This window comes from Tachyglossus aculeatus, chromosome 21, assembly GCF_015852505.1.
Source record: "Tachyglossus aculeatus isolate mTacAcu1 chromosome 21, mTacAcu1.pri, whole genome shotgun sequence".
Classification (NCBI taxonomy): Eukaryota; Metazoa; Chordata; class Mammalia; order Monotremata; family Tachyglossidae; genus Tachyglossus; species Tachyglossus aculeatus.
Window position 1 is genome coordinate 60,791,203 of NC_052086.1, and position 21,247 is coordinate 60,812,449.

The following is a 21,247-nucleotide window of genomic DNA, read 5'->3' on the forward strand; positions in this document are numbered from 1 at the left end:
CCATTTATAATTTCCTTTAAGGTCTGTCTCCAGCTAGACTATAAACTTACTCGGCAATGGTCAGCAGGTGTCGGGCGGTATCAATATGCAGCTCAATATCTGTGTTTTCCAGCTCCATGAGGCTGTGGCGCATCTCCATCTGCTCCTTGAATGCACCAATCAGCTGCTCCCGGATCTTATTCAACCGCATCCGTCTATCTTCCTCTGAGTCCTGATGCACCTCCACTGGAAAAGCAGAAGAAGCCTTTACTTCTCACCTGCCAAAGGGTCAACTGGGAACCGAAGTACTTCAGCTAAGGGTGTGTCACTAATGCAACTGTGGAGGTTACTGGGAGGTCGGGGACAATCTCGAGAGTCCGTGTCTCATTAGGGACAGTTTGCACAGGCTGGGGACAAAATTGAAGGAAGCCTACAATTCAGTCTTTCTTTCAGGAGCAGCATGGCCTAGTGGAAAGAGCATGGGCCATTCTGAAGATGCCATGGTCGTCTGACCAGGTGAGTGCTCAGCACTTAGAACAGTGCTCAGCGCTTAGAACAGTGCTTTGCACATAGTAAGAGTTTAATAAATGTCATTATTATTATTACTCCAGCAAGGCCAGGCTAAGGAGTCATGTGACTCCTTTTTCCAATCTCACTGCAAAATTCAGTCTCACTGTCATTCATTCATTCATTCAATCGTATTTATTGAGCGCTTACTGTGTGCAGAGCACCATACTAAGCTCTTGGGAAGTACAAGTTGGCAACATGTACAGACGGTTCCTACCCAACAACGGTCTCACAGTCTAGAAGGGGGAGACAGGCAACAAAACAAAACATATTAACAAAATAAAATGAATAGAATAGTAACTTTGTACAGGTAAAATAGAATAAGTCTGTACAAACATATATACAAGTGCTGTGGGGAGGGGAAGGAGGAAGGGTGGGGGGGATGGGGAGGGGAAGAGGAAGGAGGGGGCTCAGTCTGGGAAGGCCTCCAGGAGGAGGTGTGCCCTCAGTAGGGCTTTGAAGGGAGGAAGAGAGCTAGCTTGGTGGATGTGTGGAGGGAGGGCATTCCAGGCCAGGGGGAGGACGTGGGCCGGGGGTCTACAGCGGGATGGGCAAGAACGAGGTACAGTGAGGAGGTTAGCGGCAGTGGAGAGGAGGGTGCGGGCTGGGCTGGAGAAAGAAAGAAGGGAGGTGAAGTAGGAGGGGGCGAGGTGATGGACAGCCTTGAAGCCGAGAGTGAGCAGTTTTTGCCTGATGTGTAGGTTGACTGGTAGCCACTGGAGATTTTTGAGGAGGGGAATAACATGCCCAGAGTGTTTCTGCACAAAGATGATCCGGGCAGCAGCTTGAAATATAGACTGAAGTGGGGAGAGACAGGAGGATGGGAGATCAGAGAAGAGGCTGATGCAGTAATCCAGTCGGGATAGGATGACAGATTGAACCAGCAGGGTAGCGGTTTGGATGGAGAGGAAAGGTCAGATCTTGACGATGTTGTGGAGGTGAGACCGGCAGTTTTTGGTGATGGATTGGATGTGAGGGGAGAACGAGAGAGCAGAGTTGAGGATGACACCAAGGTCGCGGGCTTGTGAGACGGGAAGGATGATAGTGCCTTCTACAGTGATGGGAAAGTCAGGGAGAGGGCAGGGTTCGGGAGGGAAGATAAGGAGTTCAGTCTTGGACATAATGAGTTTTAGATGGCGGGCCGACATCCAGATGGAGATGTCTTGAAGGTAGGAGGAGACACGAGCCTGAAGGGAGGGAGAGAGAGCAGGGGCAGAGATGCAGATTTGTTGGTTCAAACTGACAAATCTGAATCTGTCACTTCAGATTTGTCAGTCAGTTCAAACCTTTTCTCCCTCCCCAGTCCCAATCTCAAGCCTCCCAAGGAGACATTTGAGTCCTGGGAGAGGTAACAGACCCAGGATTCCCACACCTCTTATGGGACAAATTAAGGCCCGTTCCAAAATTGTGTCTGCTCTGAGACATTCTGGCCTGAAGATAGCTCATGTTTAACTTGCTTCCTCAGTAGCTTGCCCAGCAGTCTAGCTAGACCCTTGGCAGCAATGGACACAACCCCCACTAGTTTTCATAGACAGCATGGTGAGAGACCCATCTTTTCATCTTAGCTTTCCCAAGGAGGTAAGTTTCTGTACGATGCTTTAATTTCGTGACAAATTTTATTTAAAGTACAATCAGTTCTTCTGATGCACGTTTCCATTATCCATTTAGGATATAATGCAACTGAAAATTTGGGGAGCTTTCTTCCCATAGTGCACAGCAGAAGGAGGTTTTGGAAGTAGAAATCTTGCAAATGTGCATGGCATCGATCAGGGAGTGAATATTATAATGTGCAGTTCCTCAGGAACACATCTTCTACACTATGGGAAGACTGACTGCATTGTATACTACTTTTAAAATAAGTTTATGTGACCAGAAGGCTCAAAAGGCTAATAATTGTAATAATTAACAATAATAATTTATAAGATAAAAAAGAAGAGGAAAGACAGACAAAGAAAAGACAGAAAAAGCAATAAAACAAGAAAAAGGAAGATCTTTTAAATCTTCCTTTCTCCTTCTTTCATTTCTTTGTAGTAAGAAAGGGAGACAAAATAGAAGACCAGAAGATATAATTAGGATAAGCCAGAAGATGTCTCTGTATATTTTTTCAAGTGTTCAAACCTGGAAGAATTAAAAAATAAAAACAAAACTCAGCTTCTTTGTAAATAAACACTTTTTCTAAGTACATATTTCCAGACCGGACTATGAGGTAGGACCTTGGTGTAAAAAGAAAGCAGTTATCTTCCATGATAGGGAATGTGTGGAGAGTCGCAGGTATTCTTTATCGGAGGAGATCAGCTAGAGTTAGGAGGAGGAAGAGTGAAATTTCAAAATAGAAGGGATTCTGTTTCCTGTACTACCTTGTACATCTCTGGTAAAGGGTTCATTTTTCTTCTCTTTTTCCTGCTTTTCGATTTTTGATTTCAGATGCTCAATTTCTTGTCGGAGGTCTGAAATGACGTCAGTGTATTGGGCAATGTGATAGGAGACATTCAACAGGTTACGTTTCACCTAGTGAATTGGAACGCAAAAGTCAATAATTCCATGCAAGATTATCCAACCTTCCCTTTTGGGCTGCAGCATCAGGTAAATCTCTTTAAAGTGGATTCTCTAGGTACTTTTCTGCAGTGCCATTATTGCATTTAAATGCTGGTATTTCTTGCAGCTCTCTCCTGCTTTGTGGTAGTGCTCTTGTTCCGGTTCTGCTCTGAGCAGCCCCTGTGCATTCTGTGTGTTGGGGCATGTATGGGCCTTCTGCAGAGATGCTTCGCCCCAACATATACAAATTGCTGTATTTTTCATAATAATAATAGTGGCATTTGTTGATACGTGCTAAGCACTGTACTGAGTGCTGGGGTAGATAGAAGATAATCAGGTCCCACATGGGGTTCACAGTCTAAGTAGGAGGGAGAATGGCACTGAATCCCCATTTTGCAGATGAGGGAACTGAGGCACAGAGAAGTTAAGTGACTTACCCAAGTTCACATAGCAGACACGTGGCAGAGCCAGGATTAGAACATATGTCCTCTGACTCCCAAGCCCATCTTCTTTTCACTAGGCTGTGCTGCCTTGCTTTTTTCTTAAAATGGTATTTGTTAAGTGCTTCCTATGCGCCAGGCACTGTACTTAAGCTCTGGAGTAGATACCTGCACGCTAATCACGTTAACTACAGTCCAGGTCCCACGTGCAGCTCACAGTCTTAATCCCCATATTACAGCTGAGGGAACTAAGGCACAGAGAAGTGAAGTGTCTTGCCCAAGGTCATACATTAGATAAGTGGCAGAGCTGAGATTAGAACCCAAGTCCTTCTAACTCCCAGGCCCCTGCGCTATCCACTAGGCAATCTCCACTGCATTGATGCTATCCTTCAAATACATACAATACAGTACATCATGATCTCAGAACAAATAATGCAACATAGTAGCAGATTTGACGGTAGCAACAAGAATATATAACCAAGTATGCACCAACTACATGATTCTTTGAGCAGAAACTTCGGGAAGGGAAGGCTACTAGCAGGCAAAACTGAAAGTGTCAGGTGCAGATATTTTAAGAGTTTAAGTATGGCAATTAAATTAGGTGTCAAGGCTCAGATGAGTACAAAATCATTATATTCAAAACATTATCATTCTTTTTTGTATACATGCTCAAATTTTGAATTGAAAAAATTACACAATTTACTGGTAGATACTACTTTGCTATTTGATCATGTTAGTAAATAATGATAATAACTCAGTATGTCCAAGACTGAACTCCTTATCTTCCCTCCCAAAGCCTGCCCCCTCCCTGACTTTCCCGTCACTGTAAACGGCACTACCATCCTTCCCGTCTCACAAGCCCGCCACCTTGGTGTCATCCTCGACTCTGCTCTCTCGTTCATCCCTCACATCCAATCCGACACCAAAAACTGCTCGTCTCACCTCCGCAACATCGCCAAGATCCGCCCTTTCCTCTCCATCCAAACCGCTACCTTGCTGGTCCAATTTCTCCAACTGGATTACTGCATCAGCCTCCTCTCTGATCTCCCATCCTCCTGTCTCTCCCCACTTCAGTCTATACTTCACGCTGCTGCCCGGATCATCTTTGTGCAGAAACGCTCTGGGCACGTTACTCCCCTCCTCAAAAATCTCCAGTGGCTACCGGTCAACCTATGCATCAGGCAGAAACTCCTCACCCTGGGCTTCAAGGCTGTCCATCACCTCGCCCCCTCCTACCTCACCTCCCTTCTCTCCTTCTACAGCCCAGCGCACACCCTACGCTCCTCTGCCACCGCTAACCTCCTCACTGTACCTCGTTCTTGCCTGTCCCACCATCGACCCCTGGTCCACATCCTCCCCCTGGCCTGGAATGCCCTCCCTCTGCACGTCCACCAAGCTAGCTCTCTTCCTCCCTTCAAAGCCCTACTGAGAGTTCACCTCCTATAGGAGGCCTTCCCAGACTGAGCCCCCTTTTTCCTCTCCTCCTCCCCATCTCCCCCGCCCTACCTCCTTCCCCTCCCCACAGCACCAGTATATATGTTTGTACAGATTTATTACTCTATTTATTTTACTTGTACATATTTACTATTCTATTTATTTTCTTAATGATGTACATCTAGCTTTATTTCTGTTTATTCTGATGACTTGACACCTGTCCACATGTTTTGTTTTGTTGTCTGTCTCTCCCTTCTAGACTGTGAGCCCGTTGTTGGAAAGCGGCCGTCTCTATATGTTGCCCACTTGGACTTCCCAAGCGCTTAGTACAGTGCTCTGCACACAGTAAGCGCTCAATAAATACAATTGAATGAATGAATGAATGGAAACTAGATTTATACACTTGAATATGTTTATACTGTAGCATCTTGTAAATGCCCTAATGCTCTTTACCCTATTCCCTCTGGAAAACTATACTTAGTTTAGTACTCTTTTGTTTAGTAGCCTAATGTTATGGAGCACATTATGGTAAGCGGGATTTTTCAGTTGCTAATTTCAAATGAAGAGAACCATTTTCTCATACTGACTCAGGTCATTCCAAGAAATTTGCACTTCAGCCCAGAACCGCTGATCTTCCCTTCTGTAGCCATTTAATTATATTATTTGATTTGCTCCTTTCTTTTGCTTCTCAGCTTTTCTACTGGTCCCTGTACAAGCTCCCTCTTCTTCAGAAATGGCAGAACTTCATTTTATGTGTTTTTCAAAGCGCTACCAAATGAATTAAAAGCCAGTGAAGTGTAGGAAATCACATTAGCAAGAAAGCTGTGACCTAACATACTGAAAAGTGAAGGAAAATTTAATTCAGAAATATGTGACGATTTGTACTTCCCAAGCGCTTAGTGCAGTGCTCTGCATACAGTAAGCGCTCAATAAATACGACGATGAATGCGATAACGAGGTTTTATCCTAAATCTATTCTTTTACAGGCCTCTATGCCTATAGATTTCCAAGAATACAAATAATCTTATCTACCATAATCTAAGTATAGGGATCAATCAACAGACTAACCCCTTTCTTCCACCATGACCTTAATCCTAAACCACTTTGCTTTTTTCTAATCTAACATTGCACGTTACCATTTTTTGATTGCAAGCCAGAAGCTTGTCTTTCTTCCCCAATCATCTAGACACACCCTCTATTATCTTTAGCTGACTTGAAATTTCATTCCAGCATCTCACTCACTCACTCTTGTCTTGATGTTTTTTGCACGATAGGCGTAAATCAAGGTTGTCCGAGACTCTTCAAAGTAAATACTTGCAGGACTGATGTGAGCGATCATCACAGTTCTGCTGTTCCCGCCTAAAGCGTCCTGCACAAAACAAACGCCACTTTATCAAAATCAGGAATGCAAAGTCTGCTGCTCACTTAATATGTTTCAGCAGTAGCTCTCTGATTATACCAAGTCATTTAAATTCAAATGTGCGTCGATGCTTGACAAAATGTAGTCTGCTGTAGTGATATGGGTTGAAAATTCACTTCTAAAAACTCAAGCGCTGGAGGACCAATGGAGTGAGATAAAAAGCCACACCACGGAAACACTTTATGACACTGGAACAGTTCCCCCATTGCTCCACTCCTGCCTCACAGGCTGCGGAAGGAATGAGACTCAAGCCTGGAACTTGGTGTTCATGAACTAAACTCTGCATAAACTTTAGGGGACTTTAAACTTCTTCACAGTACTTTGGTTGCGGGCTCCTTTTCTCTGGGGAGGAAAAAGAAGTGAACAATGTAAAGAACGATTCTTTAACGCCAATGCCAAGGCACCGTACATACCTTCAACAAGCGTGTGAGTTTGCTGTCTCGAAAATTGACATACTGAGATCGGCTCCCTCCCTTTTCACTCAAGGCATTAATGCAGTTGCCCAGAGCCAGGAGGGAGAGGTTGATGTGAGCTCCCTCCTTCATTCTCTTGCCTCTATTCTGAGTCTAAGGAGGATAAAAAAAAAGCAGCAATAACTTCACAGTGATGATATTATGTGTTGAAAGTGCCATTCATTAATATCATGGACTTTGATTTTAAATCTTTCCCACAAAGTTGGGCAGAAAAGTAATCTCCAACCTGGTCCTTTGCCCTAATTTATAGGTATTTTAAATGATACATTGAACCTCACCAGCATACTTGTGAGGAAATTGATTTCCTTCTCAAGGACCCTCCAATCTTAAAGACCCTCTCGTCTCTGATTAGTTTCCTAATGAAAAGGGACATTGAACACATCAGGAATTCTATTCACATCTACTGAGTCATGAGAGTTGTATGACTTCTTTCAATTATTCAGTACTTTATATGTTACCCTTAACTGTGGTGTTTGTGAAGCACTTGCTATGTACCAAGCACTATAATAAGCGCCGGGGTAGATACAAGATAATCAGATCCTAAACAGGGCTTACAGTCTTAGTAGAAATGAGAACAAGTTTTACATCCCCATTTTGCAGATGAGGGAACTGAGGCACCTGGCAGGTAGGCGACAGAGCCAGGATTAGAGCTCAGGTGCTCTGATTCCTTGGCGTATGCTCTTTCCACTGGACCACACTGTTTCCCACCCTTTTCTTCTCAATGAGATGTGCTTTTTTGCTGATTTAATTAATCATTTAACCTTTTCCCATTTTCCTTTTTAACATCCCTCCATCAACACACTGATTGCTGTTCCATCCATTTCCCTTCTCACCTACAGAATCACAATATGGCGTACCCAGGTTTTCTGGGGCAGGGGTCTGATTTCATAGTGGCCTCCCAAAACATGCTCAGAAGCAGCATGGCATAGTGGAAAAAGCACGGGGCGAGGAGCTAGAGGATCTGGATTCTAATTCCAGCTCCACCAATCAATCAATCATATTTATTGAGTGCTTACTGTGTGCAGAGCACTGTACTAAGCACTTGGGAAATACAAGTTGGCAACATATAGAGACAGTCCCTACCCAACAGTGGGCTCACAGTTTAGAAGGACTCTCCGCTGTATGACCTTGGGCAAGTACCTTTATTTTTCAGTGCCCCAGTAACTTCACCTGTAAAATGGGGATAAGACTGAGCCCTACTTGGGGCATGGATGGTGTCCAACCTGATTATCCTGTATCTCCCTCAGAACTTAACACAGTGTCCGGTACATAGCAAGCACTTTACAAGTATCATTTTTTAAAAAATCACCAAAGGGAGTACCGGTGATAGAGGCTGAGAAAAAACCCTTTCAGCCTGGAGGAGGATCAAGGAGCCAGGCTGCAATAAAGGTGAGCTCCTCCACTGCTCATTTCTCCCCGACACTGCCAGTGGCAGCACACGGAGCTATGGGGATGTGAGTGCTAAACCAATCAACATACACTCTGTGGAAGTGTTTGTACGTGGCAGGGTTCGATGAGGAAAGAATGAAGAACTGTTTTCCCCATTTTCTTTGACACCTTTGTCAGACGAGGAGGAACTGTTCCTTGAATGGTACCTGGGCCGCTCTTTCTGACCCTGCCAGGTCCACCATGAAAAGCCTTCCCACGCGCACTTCCTCAGTGACGTCCTTCAGCCGATTCTTCTGCCTCACGGTGACCTGTAGGATGGCGTGGGAGCGGGAGGAGGTCTTGTTGGCTGCGGTGGGCTCCTGAGTGCGCTGCTTGTTGCCTTTAGTCAACAGCTGCATGATCTAAGTCCAAGGGCAAGCAGAAGACTTAAAAGGCTTAGGGACAATGCAAACCTCTCGGGAAATGGCACAGCCAAAAGATGGGGGTCAATGAACATAAACAAGATATCAGAGCGTTTCGGGTCTGAGACTTTTTAAAAAAATTTAGGACCTAAATTGAAAGAAAGAACTGGGAAAGGCAGACCAGCTGGCCTGGAAAGTGGGACTCCATATTGTTTGTTCTTAGTAATGCTCAACTCCCAATTATTGTGCACCATCCAATCCTATGACTTAAACCCCCTTTCTAAGCTCCAATCAATCAACCAATAGTATTTACTGATTTAATATACACTTACTATATTAAGAGCACTGTAAGCACTTGGGAAAGTACAGTGCAACAGAATTAGCAGACACGTTTCCTGCAGATGCATTCCCAGTTCAGCTTTGGGTGAGAAAAGTGTCTTGTTGACTTGGGAAGGGAAAGCTGATCTAAATCAACAGGATACTTGTCTTTCCAGTTCAGAAAGGACAATGGGAAACTCTGTTATACACCACTGAGTTGAAGAAGCTTCGTTCATTCAACTGGATAGCGTGTCTAATAGAACACTGTTCTCTAAATGTGCTTCATCATTTAATTACATCCAATTTGACCTCCAAGGAAATTTTTATATCCCATGGCAAAACTGCCTCATGCTCTTTTCTCCTAAACTTTGGTGATAGTGACAATGTTATGCATTATAAAAATTGTTTTCTTTTCTTTTAACCAGAATTTTTTGTCAGGATGAGAAGAGCCCTTATTTTTGGGGGCGGGGGGGAAGGCTTTTTTTTTTAACAACTAGAAGATGCCTGGATGCTTGCTTGACTTCTTATTAACACTTTGGTTCTATTTAAGCATAGATCTCAGCATACTTTGCCATCTGGGCAGTACTGAGTGATTTCTGTGTAAATGAACATAATGTGCCTACACATTCAACTTCTCAGGGTAACTAACTTCCCTCTGGAGTCTTCTACAGAAACTTACTTCTTGGGCATTTGTGGTGGAGACCTCGGTGATTCCTGCTATTTGGATGCTCCCCTTGGAATCTTCCCGCAGCTCCAGGAACCCTGATGATGGATTTAGAAGGTCGCGGATAACTTCATTATAGATCTGAGGAGAGAAAACAAAATTCAAAATCAAACCAGTTCCCAGGCCAAACTAGTACAGGCAGGCCTTGGGACTTCTACACAATCGGTTCCCAAAAACTGTGTCTTAATTCAGAACACTGTAAGTTGAAACCAACTTTCTGCTAGAAGCAATGTAAGCAGTGTGGCTCAGTGAAAAGAGCCCGGGCTTTGGAGGCAGAGGTCATGGGTTCAAATCCCGGCTCCGCCAACTGTCAGCTGTGTGACTTTGGGCAAGTCACTTAACTTCTCTGTGCCTCCGTTACCTCACCTGTAAAGTGGGGATTAAAGCTGTGAGCCCCCAGTGGGACAACCTGATCACCTTGTAACCTCTCTAGCACTTAGAACAGTGCTTTGCACATAGTAAGTGCTTAACAAATACCATCATTATTATTATTATTACTAAAAACAGGAGGGATTGGTTTTTGAAACAAGGTTGGATGTCTTCTTTTTACCAGATTTGTCCTGAATTGTGTGTTTAATCAATTGTAGATGAGTTGGACTGCTGCAGTGGTCAGAGATGTTCCGTGATCGGATAACTGTTTTATAGTTTATCAGCAGTGAAAGGGACATAATCAATCTTCCCTGGTGATTCCTCCTGGCAATCAGATAACCCTTGCCTTCTAATCTCTCCTGTTTTGCCCACCTCTGCCATGTTTAAAATTGCCTCCCCGTGTCTCTTTCCCTCCTCCCAATCATGGATTTTAGTAGTAGTAGTATTAATAGTAATAATAATAACACTAATAGTAGTATTTGTTAAATGCTTACTATGAGTCAAGCACTCTTCTAAGCGCTGGGGTAGATACATCATCAGATCCCACAAGGGGCTCATATCAATGCTTCCCCATTTCCCCACAGCCCTTGTGGCCTCACAGCCCTCCCATGTTCCCGAATCCAACTCCTGGGCCCCATCCCCTCCCGGCCTTCTCTTTGAAATTATTAAAAAAAGGTTTTTCATGGCTAGGCCCCTTCCTCGGCTGCAGACCCCCAATGCCTGAGACCACCTCAGCTGTGGGAACCAGTCTGGACTGGTAGGGCTGTGAGGAAGGCTTGGGAAGGGATCACCACCACCACTTTCCCCACTTTTCTGTGGTTCCGGGGCTGCCGGGGGGAAGGGTGGAAGTCTGGTCCAGGTTTCCTCCCCTCCCAGGGCCAGCCGGCTCCAGACCCCATCACTGGCAGTCCCAAGAGGTGGTGGAGTTGGAGCTGGGGAAGGAGCTAGCACTGTCATGAAATAACTACATATTGTTCTGTTAAAAAATTCAAAAATCCTGGCTGGTGGGAGAGGGTGAACTTCAGGGGGACTACTGGGTTGACGGCAGTGGATTCAAAGACATGGGAGGTTGGATGGGAGTCATAAAGAAATCACTTGACTGGAAGGGGAGGGATGTTTAAAGACGGGTGGGGAGGCTATCTGATTGCCAGACAGTCAACTCAGCCATCGTACCTCTATTAAAGTACAATACTGGACACGGGAACCGTAGCTGGTGTCATTAAGAAGGCTAGTAAAAAAAAATGGATGCCTTGTAAAGCTGGAACAGGGTGTACTTTCAGAAGTGTCCTAAGCGTTACGGCGTGGTTCTGTGTAACTGAAATTACTCTAAGTTGAGAGGAAAATATAGAGGCCACAAACACACCTAGTTCTCGTAAAAAGCAGAAGTTGCATTCTTGCCAAACCCTGCGTTAAAGAAAACTCATTGGATCTGACCCCATACGCATGTTCACAATTGTCTCTTCCGCCATCGTGTCAACTGTAGCTTGACAGACATGTGTGACAGAAGAACATTCCCGAATTCCATCATCACATTTTATCCAAAATGCATAGCGGAAACATGTATTCTAGCAGAATGGACTGTACTGTCTTTTTCTTACAAAATGAAAGCTTCTAAAATCAGGGACTATCTAATTGAGTGGCTTTTCATAATGCCTAGCACAACACCATGCTTTTAAAAATGCCAAATGCTGGAAATTGCATTTGATGCAGTTGAAACACTTCCCTAAGTCATATTTGCTCTCGGTTGCATTCTTTTTTTTTCCCAAATACATCATTACTTTGGTCTGAGAACTGACCTTAATTGAGGACCGCACATTATACAAAGGAAGCAAGAAGGCATTTTACGCATTGAAAAGAAAAAAAAATACTGGCTGTAACAAAGACGTCAGTAAAGGAGCATCGGTGGAACTTACATCTTTAGATTTAAATTTCCTTTCAGCTAAGAACTCATCACAGAGTTGAGCCTTTCACCACCGGAGGGTTAAAAACTAGGCACTATACCTCCAGGTAAGACATGGAGACTGTGTAATGCATGTTATCACTGCTTTCTTCAATAGACCTAAAGAGTTCGCTCAGAGTCTGGAGATAAATCCCAGGCTTTGAGTCCATCCCCAGCATGGTGTAGGTCTTCCCAGCACCTATTTAAGAGACAGAGAAGAGCACCTCAGATTGTTTTGAGGGGAGAATGGCATTTTTATGTTCTGTTCTGTAGACTCTTTTCTGCCAGGAGCAGGATTCAGTCTCTGAACAAAGAAAGCTTGGTAATTGCTAGGTTTCTTCTATGATTATCCTTTCAATACAGTTTGTACTGTAAAATAATTACTTCTGTTTGGTTATTTGTACTTCCACTTTTTATAAAACAGGGAGGTGGCTCAAACAGTCCTCTTTCTTGTCCCTGAAGTTGAAAAGCTTCTGGATTGACTGTGCCAGCATTATTTCTGTTTGAGGCAGCTGCTGTAACCTTGCAAGTTTAGGTTCTTTCTGCCTTTGCAGTTTTAGAGCCCGACCACATAGAACTTTTAGCTGTACCTGTTGGTCCATAGGCAAACACTGTTGCGTTGTATCCAGAAATCACTCCTTCCACCAAGTGCTGGGTTGTGGAATGATAAACTTCCTCCTAGAAACAAACATTTTATAAGAAGCATGAATTCCATGCTGTTTCCAAATGCTCCACTCGGTTATTTTATCTTTCTTTTGATGCTCTGTAGAAGGTTAAGCCTTTTCACATTCCTCAGCAAGTCTCAGACAAGGTTTGGGGGCCTGTCGGCTGCAGCATCTAACCTGGTGACTCAGTTTTGGAGTCAGAGAAAAGTCTGCACAGTCACTTTAAACTAAGTTTAAACTATATGAGCTACATATTTTTCCAAAAGAGTTTTCATTTATGGATCAATTGATCACTTTTATATATATATATATACACCATATATGCATATATGTATATTTTTAATGGTATTTATTAAGCACTTACTATGTGCCAGGCACTGTTCTAAGCACTAGAGGAGAAACAAGGTAATTAGGTCCCAAATGGGGCTCACAGTCTTAATCCTCATTTTACAGATAAGGTAACTGAGGTCCAGAGAAGTTAAGTGACTTGCCCAAGGTCATACAGCAGATAAATGGAGGAGTTGGGTTTAGAACCCTGGTCCTTCTGACTCCCAGGGTCCATGCTCTAGCCATTAGGCCATGCTGCTTCTCCATCAATGATCAAGTCCAAGTCACCAAAATTTACCTATGTTAGTATGTACTATACACTTCTCTTTCTTAAATATAATCTTAGGTTAGTACCAAAGAGAAATATGTCTGCATGAGGGTAATAGGGAAATAAATGAAAGGAAGGAAAGATGTCCAATTGTAAGAGTTTCCAACAGTAAGTTCTCCCCCACTGAATGCTTTTACGAACCACTGGGGAAAGAATTCTGTTAGGGAATTAAGGAAACGTTCTTCCTTCATTGTAATGGTGGAAAACACAGTCAGGCGCATGCATGTAGCATCGGGCCCTGCAGGCATACTGACACTACAATCCAAGTTGTCCTTTATGAGGGCTTCTACTAACCCCTGCAGTATTGGAGAACTGACTGTAGTTATTAGTTGATGGAATTTCGGGTAGGGAGGGTCTCTTGTTTTAACTTTCTTACTGAGGCAGAAACACTCTGGAGTAGTGGCTAAAAGGAAAGAAGGGATTCCAAACTTTCACCTGGCTCTGCCAGCTGATTCCCAGTTGAGGTGCATTCTCCCAACCACTTAGTATAGTGTTCTGCACACAGTAAGCACTCAGTAAATACCATGGATGATGATGACAAAGGATTTAACTTCCAACCCACCGTATCTTTATATGCAAAATGAGTGTAATGCCTTCAAAGGATTTAATGAGGACTGCAGAGACCACCTAGAGCTCAGACACAAGCTATTTAAATACAGAACTACTATAATTGCTTTTGCATTCATTGTTAGACCAAATGACCCCCCATTTTAGAGGCTCTGGGTTGCTTAAAAAAAAAAACCTAGAATTTTGCCTTTGAAATTACTGCCCCGGAAACTATGACTCTGGGATATTAGGACACAGCCAAACATGGAGAGTAATATATTCTTTGAAATTGGACACAATTGACCCATAGAAGTGCCTGGCTTAGAGAAGCAGCGTGGCACGGGCTTTGAAGTCAGAGGTCATGGGTTCGAATTCCGGCTCTGCCACTTGTCAGCTGTGTGACTTTGGGCAAGTCACTTCACATCTCTGGGCCTCAGTTCCCTCATCTGTAAAATGGGGATGAAGACTGTGACCCCCCACCCCGTGGGACAACCTGATCACCGTGTAACCTCCCCAGCGCTTAGAACAGTGCTTTGCACATAGTAAGCGCTTAATAAATGCCATTATTATCAGCACTTAGACCAGTGCTTTGCACATAGTAAGCGCTTAATAAATGCCATCATTATTATTATCCACTGAAGAAAGAACTGGATTGTTTGAGGACTTCTGGGAAGAAGTTTAATTACCTGGGAAGCTTGATGATCCAACACCATATCAAATATAAACGTCTTTTCTCGGGATCGATTTGCACGCAAGATATCATCAGGATCCTCACCTGGGTCCATGAGAACCACCATCTTAAAAAAGAAAATGACATTTAATAGTAATCCTTTCCGTCAAGACCTGAAGCGAAACCGACATGATGCGGACATCTATGGAATTGTAACAGTGTCTCTGAAACTTGCAGGCTGCAAAATTCAGCAGCTGATGGAGTCACGCTCCTTAGAGTAGAGAGGGAGAGAAAGAACATTGAAGAACTTTGTTTTTCTCTTACGCATGCAGTGGCTCAGACTACAGAGAGAGACAAAATAAAAGAAAGATGAAAAGGATCCACAAGAAAGTCTACTGTATAGAACACTCCCAAACAAAAAGACATATCTCCTTTGGATGAGCGATCCCTTTGAGAAAGGATATGAATAAATTGTATTTGAAGGGTTGTGAAATGAGTTTCTTTTAGCCAAATAATAATAATAATAATAATAATTTTGGTATTCGTTAAGCGCTATGTGCCAAGCACTGTTCTTCATTGGTAACTTCTGGGATCCAGTTCATTCTCTCTCTCACCAATACATAATGATGAAGGAAAGTGGTATCAAGGCCCTCAGAGGTTGGGGCGGCTCATAAGGAGTTGCACGGGTTTCATGGGAAATTACATAATAGCAGAGTGGTGAGGGGAAAAAAGTCTACATGCTCTTTTCTCTGGAGAGGAACTTCTCCAATTAATCTAAGAAATTCAGAATGTGATCAGTTTGTGTGGAGCAGGGGACAACCTCACTGAGACTCTGGTCCATGAGGCCAAGGATCTAAGCTATGGGGTGCCTTGATGAGCAATTATGGGAAAAAAAATGGATTACCAATGCTGAGAGGCTGGTTAATACATTTTTCTCTAAACTTGAAAATATCTTTAACCTCTCAGGATTAATTCTGCTATCCTTTCAGGGCCCTAAGAAAGCAACTGAAAGCTTTTCACTAAGGTGGGGAAGAGCAGGGTTCACAGGAAGATTAGGTATCTAATCGCTCTGATAAATTACTAAAGTCTTGTTCTTCCTGTTTCTTTTACAGGATCCCACATTATTCTTCACAGATATATTCTTTGGACTACCTCACATCCTACATCATTATTAGAATCACCAGAAGTAGATATGGGATACCCGCCTGCGAGTGAGTTTAAACAGTAACAATCCTGCTGTCTAGAAGCTTACCATCTAAACCAGATAATACTGACAGATACAGCATTAATGTTCCTCTGTAAATGTACAGATGCTGTATTAGTGGTTGATTCTGAAGCTTGGAAATAAAATGGAGAAATGATATCATTTGCTCCTAGCTCCCTTTTCAGGAAAACAAAAACTCATTATGGGCAGGGACTGTGTTTACCAACTCTGTCATATTGTTCTCTACCAAGTGCTTAGTACAGTGGGCACTCAATAAATATGATTGATTCGAAATCACATTCTAAGAGTTTAATACTACTACTATTCCTGAGGCAGGTGTCAAACCTCTGCCTGACAGTGCAGTAGTGTTTCAGAGAAATGGACAAAATGGGAAAATGATGTGCAAGGGAAGAAAAAGAGGGATGCTAACAGACAACAGCAACCCTGATGTTGCGGTGGCAATGAAAAATGTACCCAAGGTTTTATTGTTTATTGTAGAGAAGCAGCGTGGCTTAGTGGCAAGAGCACGGGCTTGGGAGTTAGAGGACATGGGTTCTAATCCCGGCTCTGCCACTTGTCTGCTGTGTGACCTTGGGCAAACCACTTCACTTTTCTGTGCCTCAGTGATCTCATCTGTAAAATGGGGATGAAGACTGTGGGACAACCTGATTACCCTGTATCTACCCCAGTGCTTAGAACAGTGCTTGGCATATAGTAAGCACTTAACAAATACCATAATTATTCATCATTATTATTATTAATAATAATAATGATAAAACCTGAATACATTCATTCATTCAATCATATTTATTGACCACTTACTGCATGCAGAGCACTGTACTAAGCACTTGGGAAGTACAAGTTGGCAACATATAGAGACGGTCCCTACCCAACAGCGGGCTCACAGTCTAGAAGGGGGAGACAGACAGACATTTTATAGCCTAAACAACACAGCAATTTTGGTTTATATGGAGGGAATTGCCAACTTCTGTCTAGTTAGCTCCTCTTGAAGAGTTTGCAGAGCTAAATTACTAATTCAGCATTTGCTTTGTACAGATAGTATGCTGAAGTGATGTGGCTGGTCACCAAAAAACAGTTGGGGAAGCAGGGTTTTGGTTGTAAATAGGAAGACCAGGGGGTTAGAGCATTATGTAAGAAATCAGAGCCTCTGCAGAAAATTCCCTGGGCCTGGGACACTGGATGCCATCCAGAGATAGAACGTGATGTATTTGTCTCCTGAGAACAGTGAGTTAATGCTATCCAGACTATAATAGTAGAACTAGGCTTGGCCCAGGAGACTTAAATCATGTTGCTGAGTAGTTTCAGAGCCAAATAAGAACAAAACATGAACAATGAAGATGGATAAAATAACAAGGAGATATCTAGACAAAGAGGAAAAGTGGTGCTTCCAAAATTAAAGACAGATCAAGTTATTGTACTTTGAAATAACCCAAACCCTTCAATTAAAGTAGTACAAAAATGCACCTTTTTCCTATTAATACTGGAGTATGTTCATTAAAGGAGGAAAACAGCGGCGGAAGGGACCTTGGATCTAAGCAGAACTGCTCCTAAAGCAATTCAGGCAAATGGATATCTTCCCTTGAAGAAGAAATTCTCTTGAAGAAAAAATCCTGTACCCTTTGTTGGAAACCTGATAGATTTCTTAGCAACCCTTTAATGTCACAGGGCTCTTCCATACACAAAGTCTAAATCTCTCCTGCTGAAATTTAAACTTATTTCCCCTTGTTCTGAGTTCAGAGATGGAGAACTGCTGGGTTTTATCCTATACAGAATTCTTAATATGGGAATTTACATAGATGGAGACTTTGATGGTACACACAGCCACACTCTAAAATCTCTCAGAAGCGTTTTTGTTACCCTTAAGAATGCCCTCTAAAAGTACTCAGAAATCTGGCTCAGTTAGCCCAAATCTAACAATAGGTCCTCTCTTCTGTCTCCATGAATTGGGAAAATTTTAAAAACATCACTTTCTAATAATTTTTGACAAATCTGTAGTCTGTATGTATAAATTCAGACAAATATTTAAAAAACACCCTAGATCAAATCCTCCCAAGTTCCTTAGAATTTCTAAGTATGAACAAGGGTTGACGATGTTGGGAAAAAAAGAAGACGCTCACACACAACTGGAAAGGCTTGCTGCTATTCTACTGATGAATTATATGGTGAAAACAGGAGCCCAGGTCTTTACTCTGAAACAGAGTAAAAGAGATTCTAAAAACCTCAGGTGTTTCAGCTCATGCATATTGCCCCTGAGACACATTATACTGCTTGTTTTTCCTTCATCACAAGACAGATGGACCCTAATAGGTGTAGATAGAGATCACTCTGGCTCTGCCATGAAACGACAACCTCTCGAACCCGCAGCCTCACCTGGTCACCCACTTTATGAGCTATGATAGTAGCACCCTCATCCAGTTCAGTTTCATTAATTGGGCGAATCCGTAGCGCTACCTGTAAAGAGAAACAAGGGCAGGTTAATTAGAAAGACTGTCCCAGCTCCTCTCTCAGGACTCTTGTTAAAGAGACAAAATTGCAGTTGTAGTTCCAGTGTTTTATTTACGTATATAACTGTCTGTCTTCCCCTCTAGACTGTAAGCTTGTTGTGGGCAGGGAATGTGCCATTTGTTGTTGTACTGTACTCTCCCAAGCGCTTAGTAAAGTGCTTTGCACACAGTAAGTGCTCAAGAAATACAACTGATTGAATGAAGTATGTGGCTGAATGCACATTCACAGACAAATCTTGATATAAATGCACAACTGAAGTATTACTGTGCGGCACAATGATTTTCTCTTCCTTTACAACATTGTTCCCCCCATGCCTATTATTTTCCTTCTCGCCCTTCTTCACCACCTTCTAAAACTGTAGTTGTCAAAATAAGATGAGACAAAGATCTCTTCTAATCAGAATATAACAGTTTTAGCCATACAGGGGAAGAGGAAGACAGTTAAATATTCGGTGAATGGAGAAAAACCACATCTCCAAATACAACAATTATTGTTCAAAGAGTTATGACAATGCCATTTCTGCATTTAGAACAAGTTTGACAAAAATCAGTGAGAAGTAGGAGGCTCCAATGGCTGGTTCCTTGAGTTATGGCCTTAATTTTTACTGAAGATGCCTTTCTTGTTCTGTGCCAGTTTCCTCAAACATAAAAAAGAGTTTTTGAGTACTGGCCATCAAATACGAAGATTTAATAGCATTGGAGTGAAAAGTGCTACATACATAAATAGTATCTAATTTACTACTGGTTATCCAAACTTCATGAATTTGAAATAGGGCTAGTTTGAGGAAAAGTAAGTTTCATACCCACCTAACTTGGATAATTGGCATTCTGCTTTATGAATCAATCATTCATTTTCATCATTTTCCAAAAACTCAGAAGTACCCTTTCAGCAATTGATATTCACCCCACCTTCAGCCCTATGGCATTTAGGTACATAACTGTACCTAATTAATGTATATTAATGAACATCTCCCCATTTAATCTGTAAACTCCATGGGGTCCAGCAACGTGTCTACCAACTCTGTTGTACTGTACTTTCCTAAGCAGTTAGTACAGTGCTCTGCACATAGTAAGTGCTCATTAAATACCATCGATTGCTGGATCATAATAACAATAATTATGGTATTTGCTAAGCGCTTACTATGGCTCACTGGAAAGAGCACAGGCTTTGGAGTCAGGTCATAGGTTCGAAACCCGGCTCCGCCATATGCCTGCTGTGTGACCTTGGGCAAGTCACTTAACTTCTCTGAGCCTCAGTTACCTCATCTGTAAAATGGGGATTAAGACTGTGAGCCCCCCGTGGGACAACCTGATCACCTTGTATTCCCCCCCCCCGCCAGGGCTTAGAACAGTGCTTTGCACATAGTAAGCACTTAATAAATGCCATCATTATTATTATTATTACTATTTGCCAAGCACTGTTCTAAGTACTGGGGTAGATACAAGGTAATCAGGTTACCCCACACGGGGCTCACAGTCTTCATCCCCATTTTACAGATGAGATCTGAGGCACAGAGAAGTTAAGTGGCTTGCCCAAGGTCAAACAGCACAAGTGGTAGAGCCGAGACTAGAACCCATGTCCTCTTATTCCCAAACCCATGCTCTTTGCACTAAACCACGCTGTTTCTCAGATTATGCAGATGCTGTAGAAGATGAACTGTTGGATTACCACTCCCAAACAATCAGTAGTATTTTCTGAGTGTTTACTCTGTGCAAAGCACTGTACTAAGCATCTAGGAGAGTAAGACAGAGTCCAAGACACCCCCCCCCCCTACACACACACACCAACTTCAAGGAGTTCACAATCTAGTGGAAGAGACAGACATTAAAATCAGTTTTGGATGGGGGAAGCAATTGAGTAGCTCTAGCTCTCTCCCCACCTTCAAAGCCCTATTGCGAGCTCACCTCCTCCCGGAGGCCTTCCCAGACTAAGCCCCCCTTTTCCTCTCCTCCTCCTCCTCCTCATCAATCGTATTTATTGAGCGCTTACTGTGTGCAGAGCACTGTACTAAGCGCTTGGGATGTACAAAGTCAGCAACACATAGAGACGGTCCCTGGAGGCACTGGCTGCTTTCAGAATGCTTTAAGAACTGAAACATCAAGAGAAACATACGCCTGCAGTCTGAATCCTCAATCACATTTACTGAGTGCTTACTGTGTGCAGAGCACTGTACTAAGCACTGAGGAGAGAACAATATAACAATGCTCCCTTACAGATAAGGGAATCTGATTGTCCTTTCTTCGGGGACTTTGGTAATTCTCCTCCTCCCCTCCCCATTGCCCCTACTCCCTCCCTCTGTTCTACCCCCTTCCCCAACCCCAGAGCACTGGTGTCGATTTGTACGTATTTATTATTCTATTTATTTTATTAATGATGTGTACACATCTATAATTCTATGTATCTATTTTGACGCTATTGATGTCTACTTGTTTTGTTGTCTGTCTCCCCCTTCTAGACTGTGAGCCCGTTGTCAGGGTAGGGGTTGTCTCTGTTGCTGAGCTGTACCTCCCAATCAATCCATCAATCGTATTTATTGAGCGCTTACTGTGTGCAGAGCACTGGACTAAGCGCTTGGGAAGTACTTGCTAGCAACATATAGAAGCGCTCAGTCCAGTGCTCTGCACACAGTAGGCGCTCAATAAGTAGGACTGAATGAATAAATGGAATAGTAAAGAGGCAGGGAGGGGGTGCGGGCCTCACCGTGAGCGGCTGGTCCTTGGGCTGGGCCGGGGGTGCGGGCTGCTCGGTGGTGGACACCCGGGCGGGCATGGCTGCGGACTGGACCGGATCGGACCGGATTGGACCGGATTAAACCGGATCCCACCGCCCTGCCGAGCCGCCTCCACCGTGAGCCACCCACAGCCCCGCCCGAGGAGAAAGGCCGGGCCTAAAGGGATGGAGAGGCGGGGCCTAGGGAGGAGGGAAGGGCCTTCATTCAATCAATCAATCAATCAATCAATCATTCAATCGCATTTATTGGGCGCGGACTGTGT

General features: G+C 43.2%; 1 protein-coding gene across 2 annotated transcripts in view; it reads right to left on the reverse strand.

The window, feature by feature from the left end:
• Positions 1 to 21,028, reverse strand: part of LOC119942295 (kinesin-like protein KIF19) — a 42,902-nt gene extending 21,874 nt beyond the window's left edge. For both annotated transcript variants that reach the window (XM_038763002.1, XM_038763001.1), the window contains exons 1-11: positions 20,955 to 21,028; positions 18,120 to 18,200; positions 14,541 to 14,651; positions 12,579 to 12,666; positions 12,051 to 12,187; positions 9,636 to 9,761; positions 8,444 to 8,638; positions 6,789 to 6,941; positions 6,202 to 6,324; positions 2,904 to 3,054; positions 51 to 225 (exon numbers count right to left, since the gene is read on the reverse strand). In XM_038763002.1, the coding sequence (XP_038618930.1) occupies positions 51 to 225; positions 2,904 to 3,054; positions 6,202 to 6,324; positions 6,789 to 6,941; positions 8,444 to 8,638; positions 9,636 to 9,761; positions 12,051 to 12,187; positions 12,579 to 12,666; positions 14,541 to 14,651; positions 18,120 to 18,200; positions 20,955 to 21,023 (1,409 nt within the window). In that variant the 5' untranslated portion in view covers positions 21,024 to 21,028. The remainder of the gene's footprint in view (positions 1 to 50; positions 226 to 2,903; positions 3,055 to 6,201; positions 6,325 to 6,788; positions 6,942 to 8,443; positions 8,639 to 9,635; positions 9,762 to 12,050; positions 12,188 to 12,578; positions 12,667 to 14,540; positions 14,652 to 18,119; positions 18,201 to 20,954) is intronic.
• Positions 21,029 to 21,247: the final 219 nt, after the last annotated feature.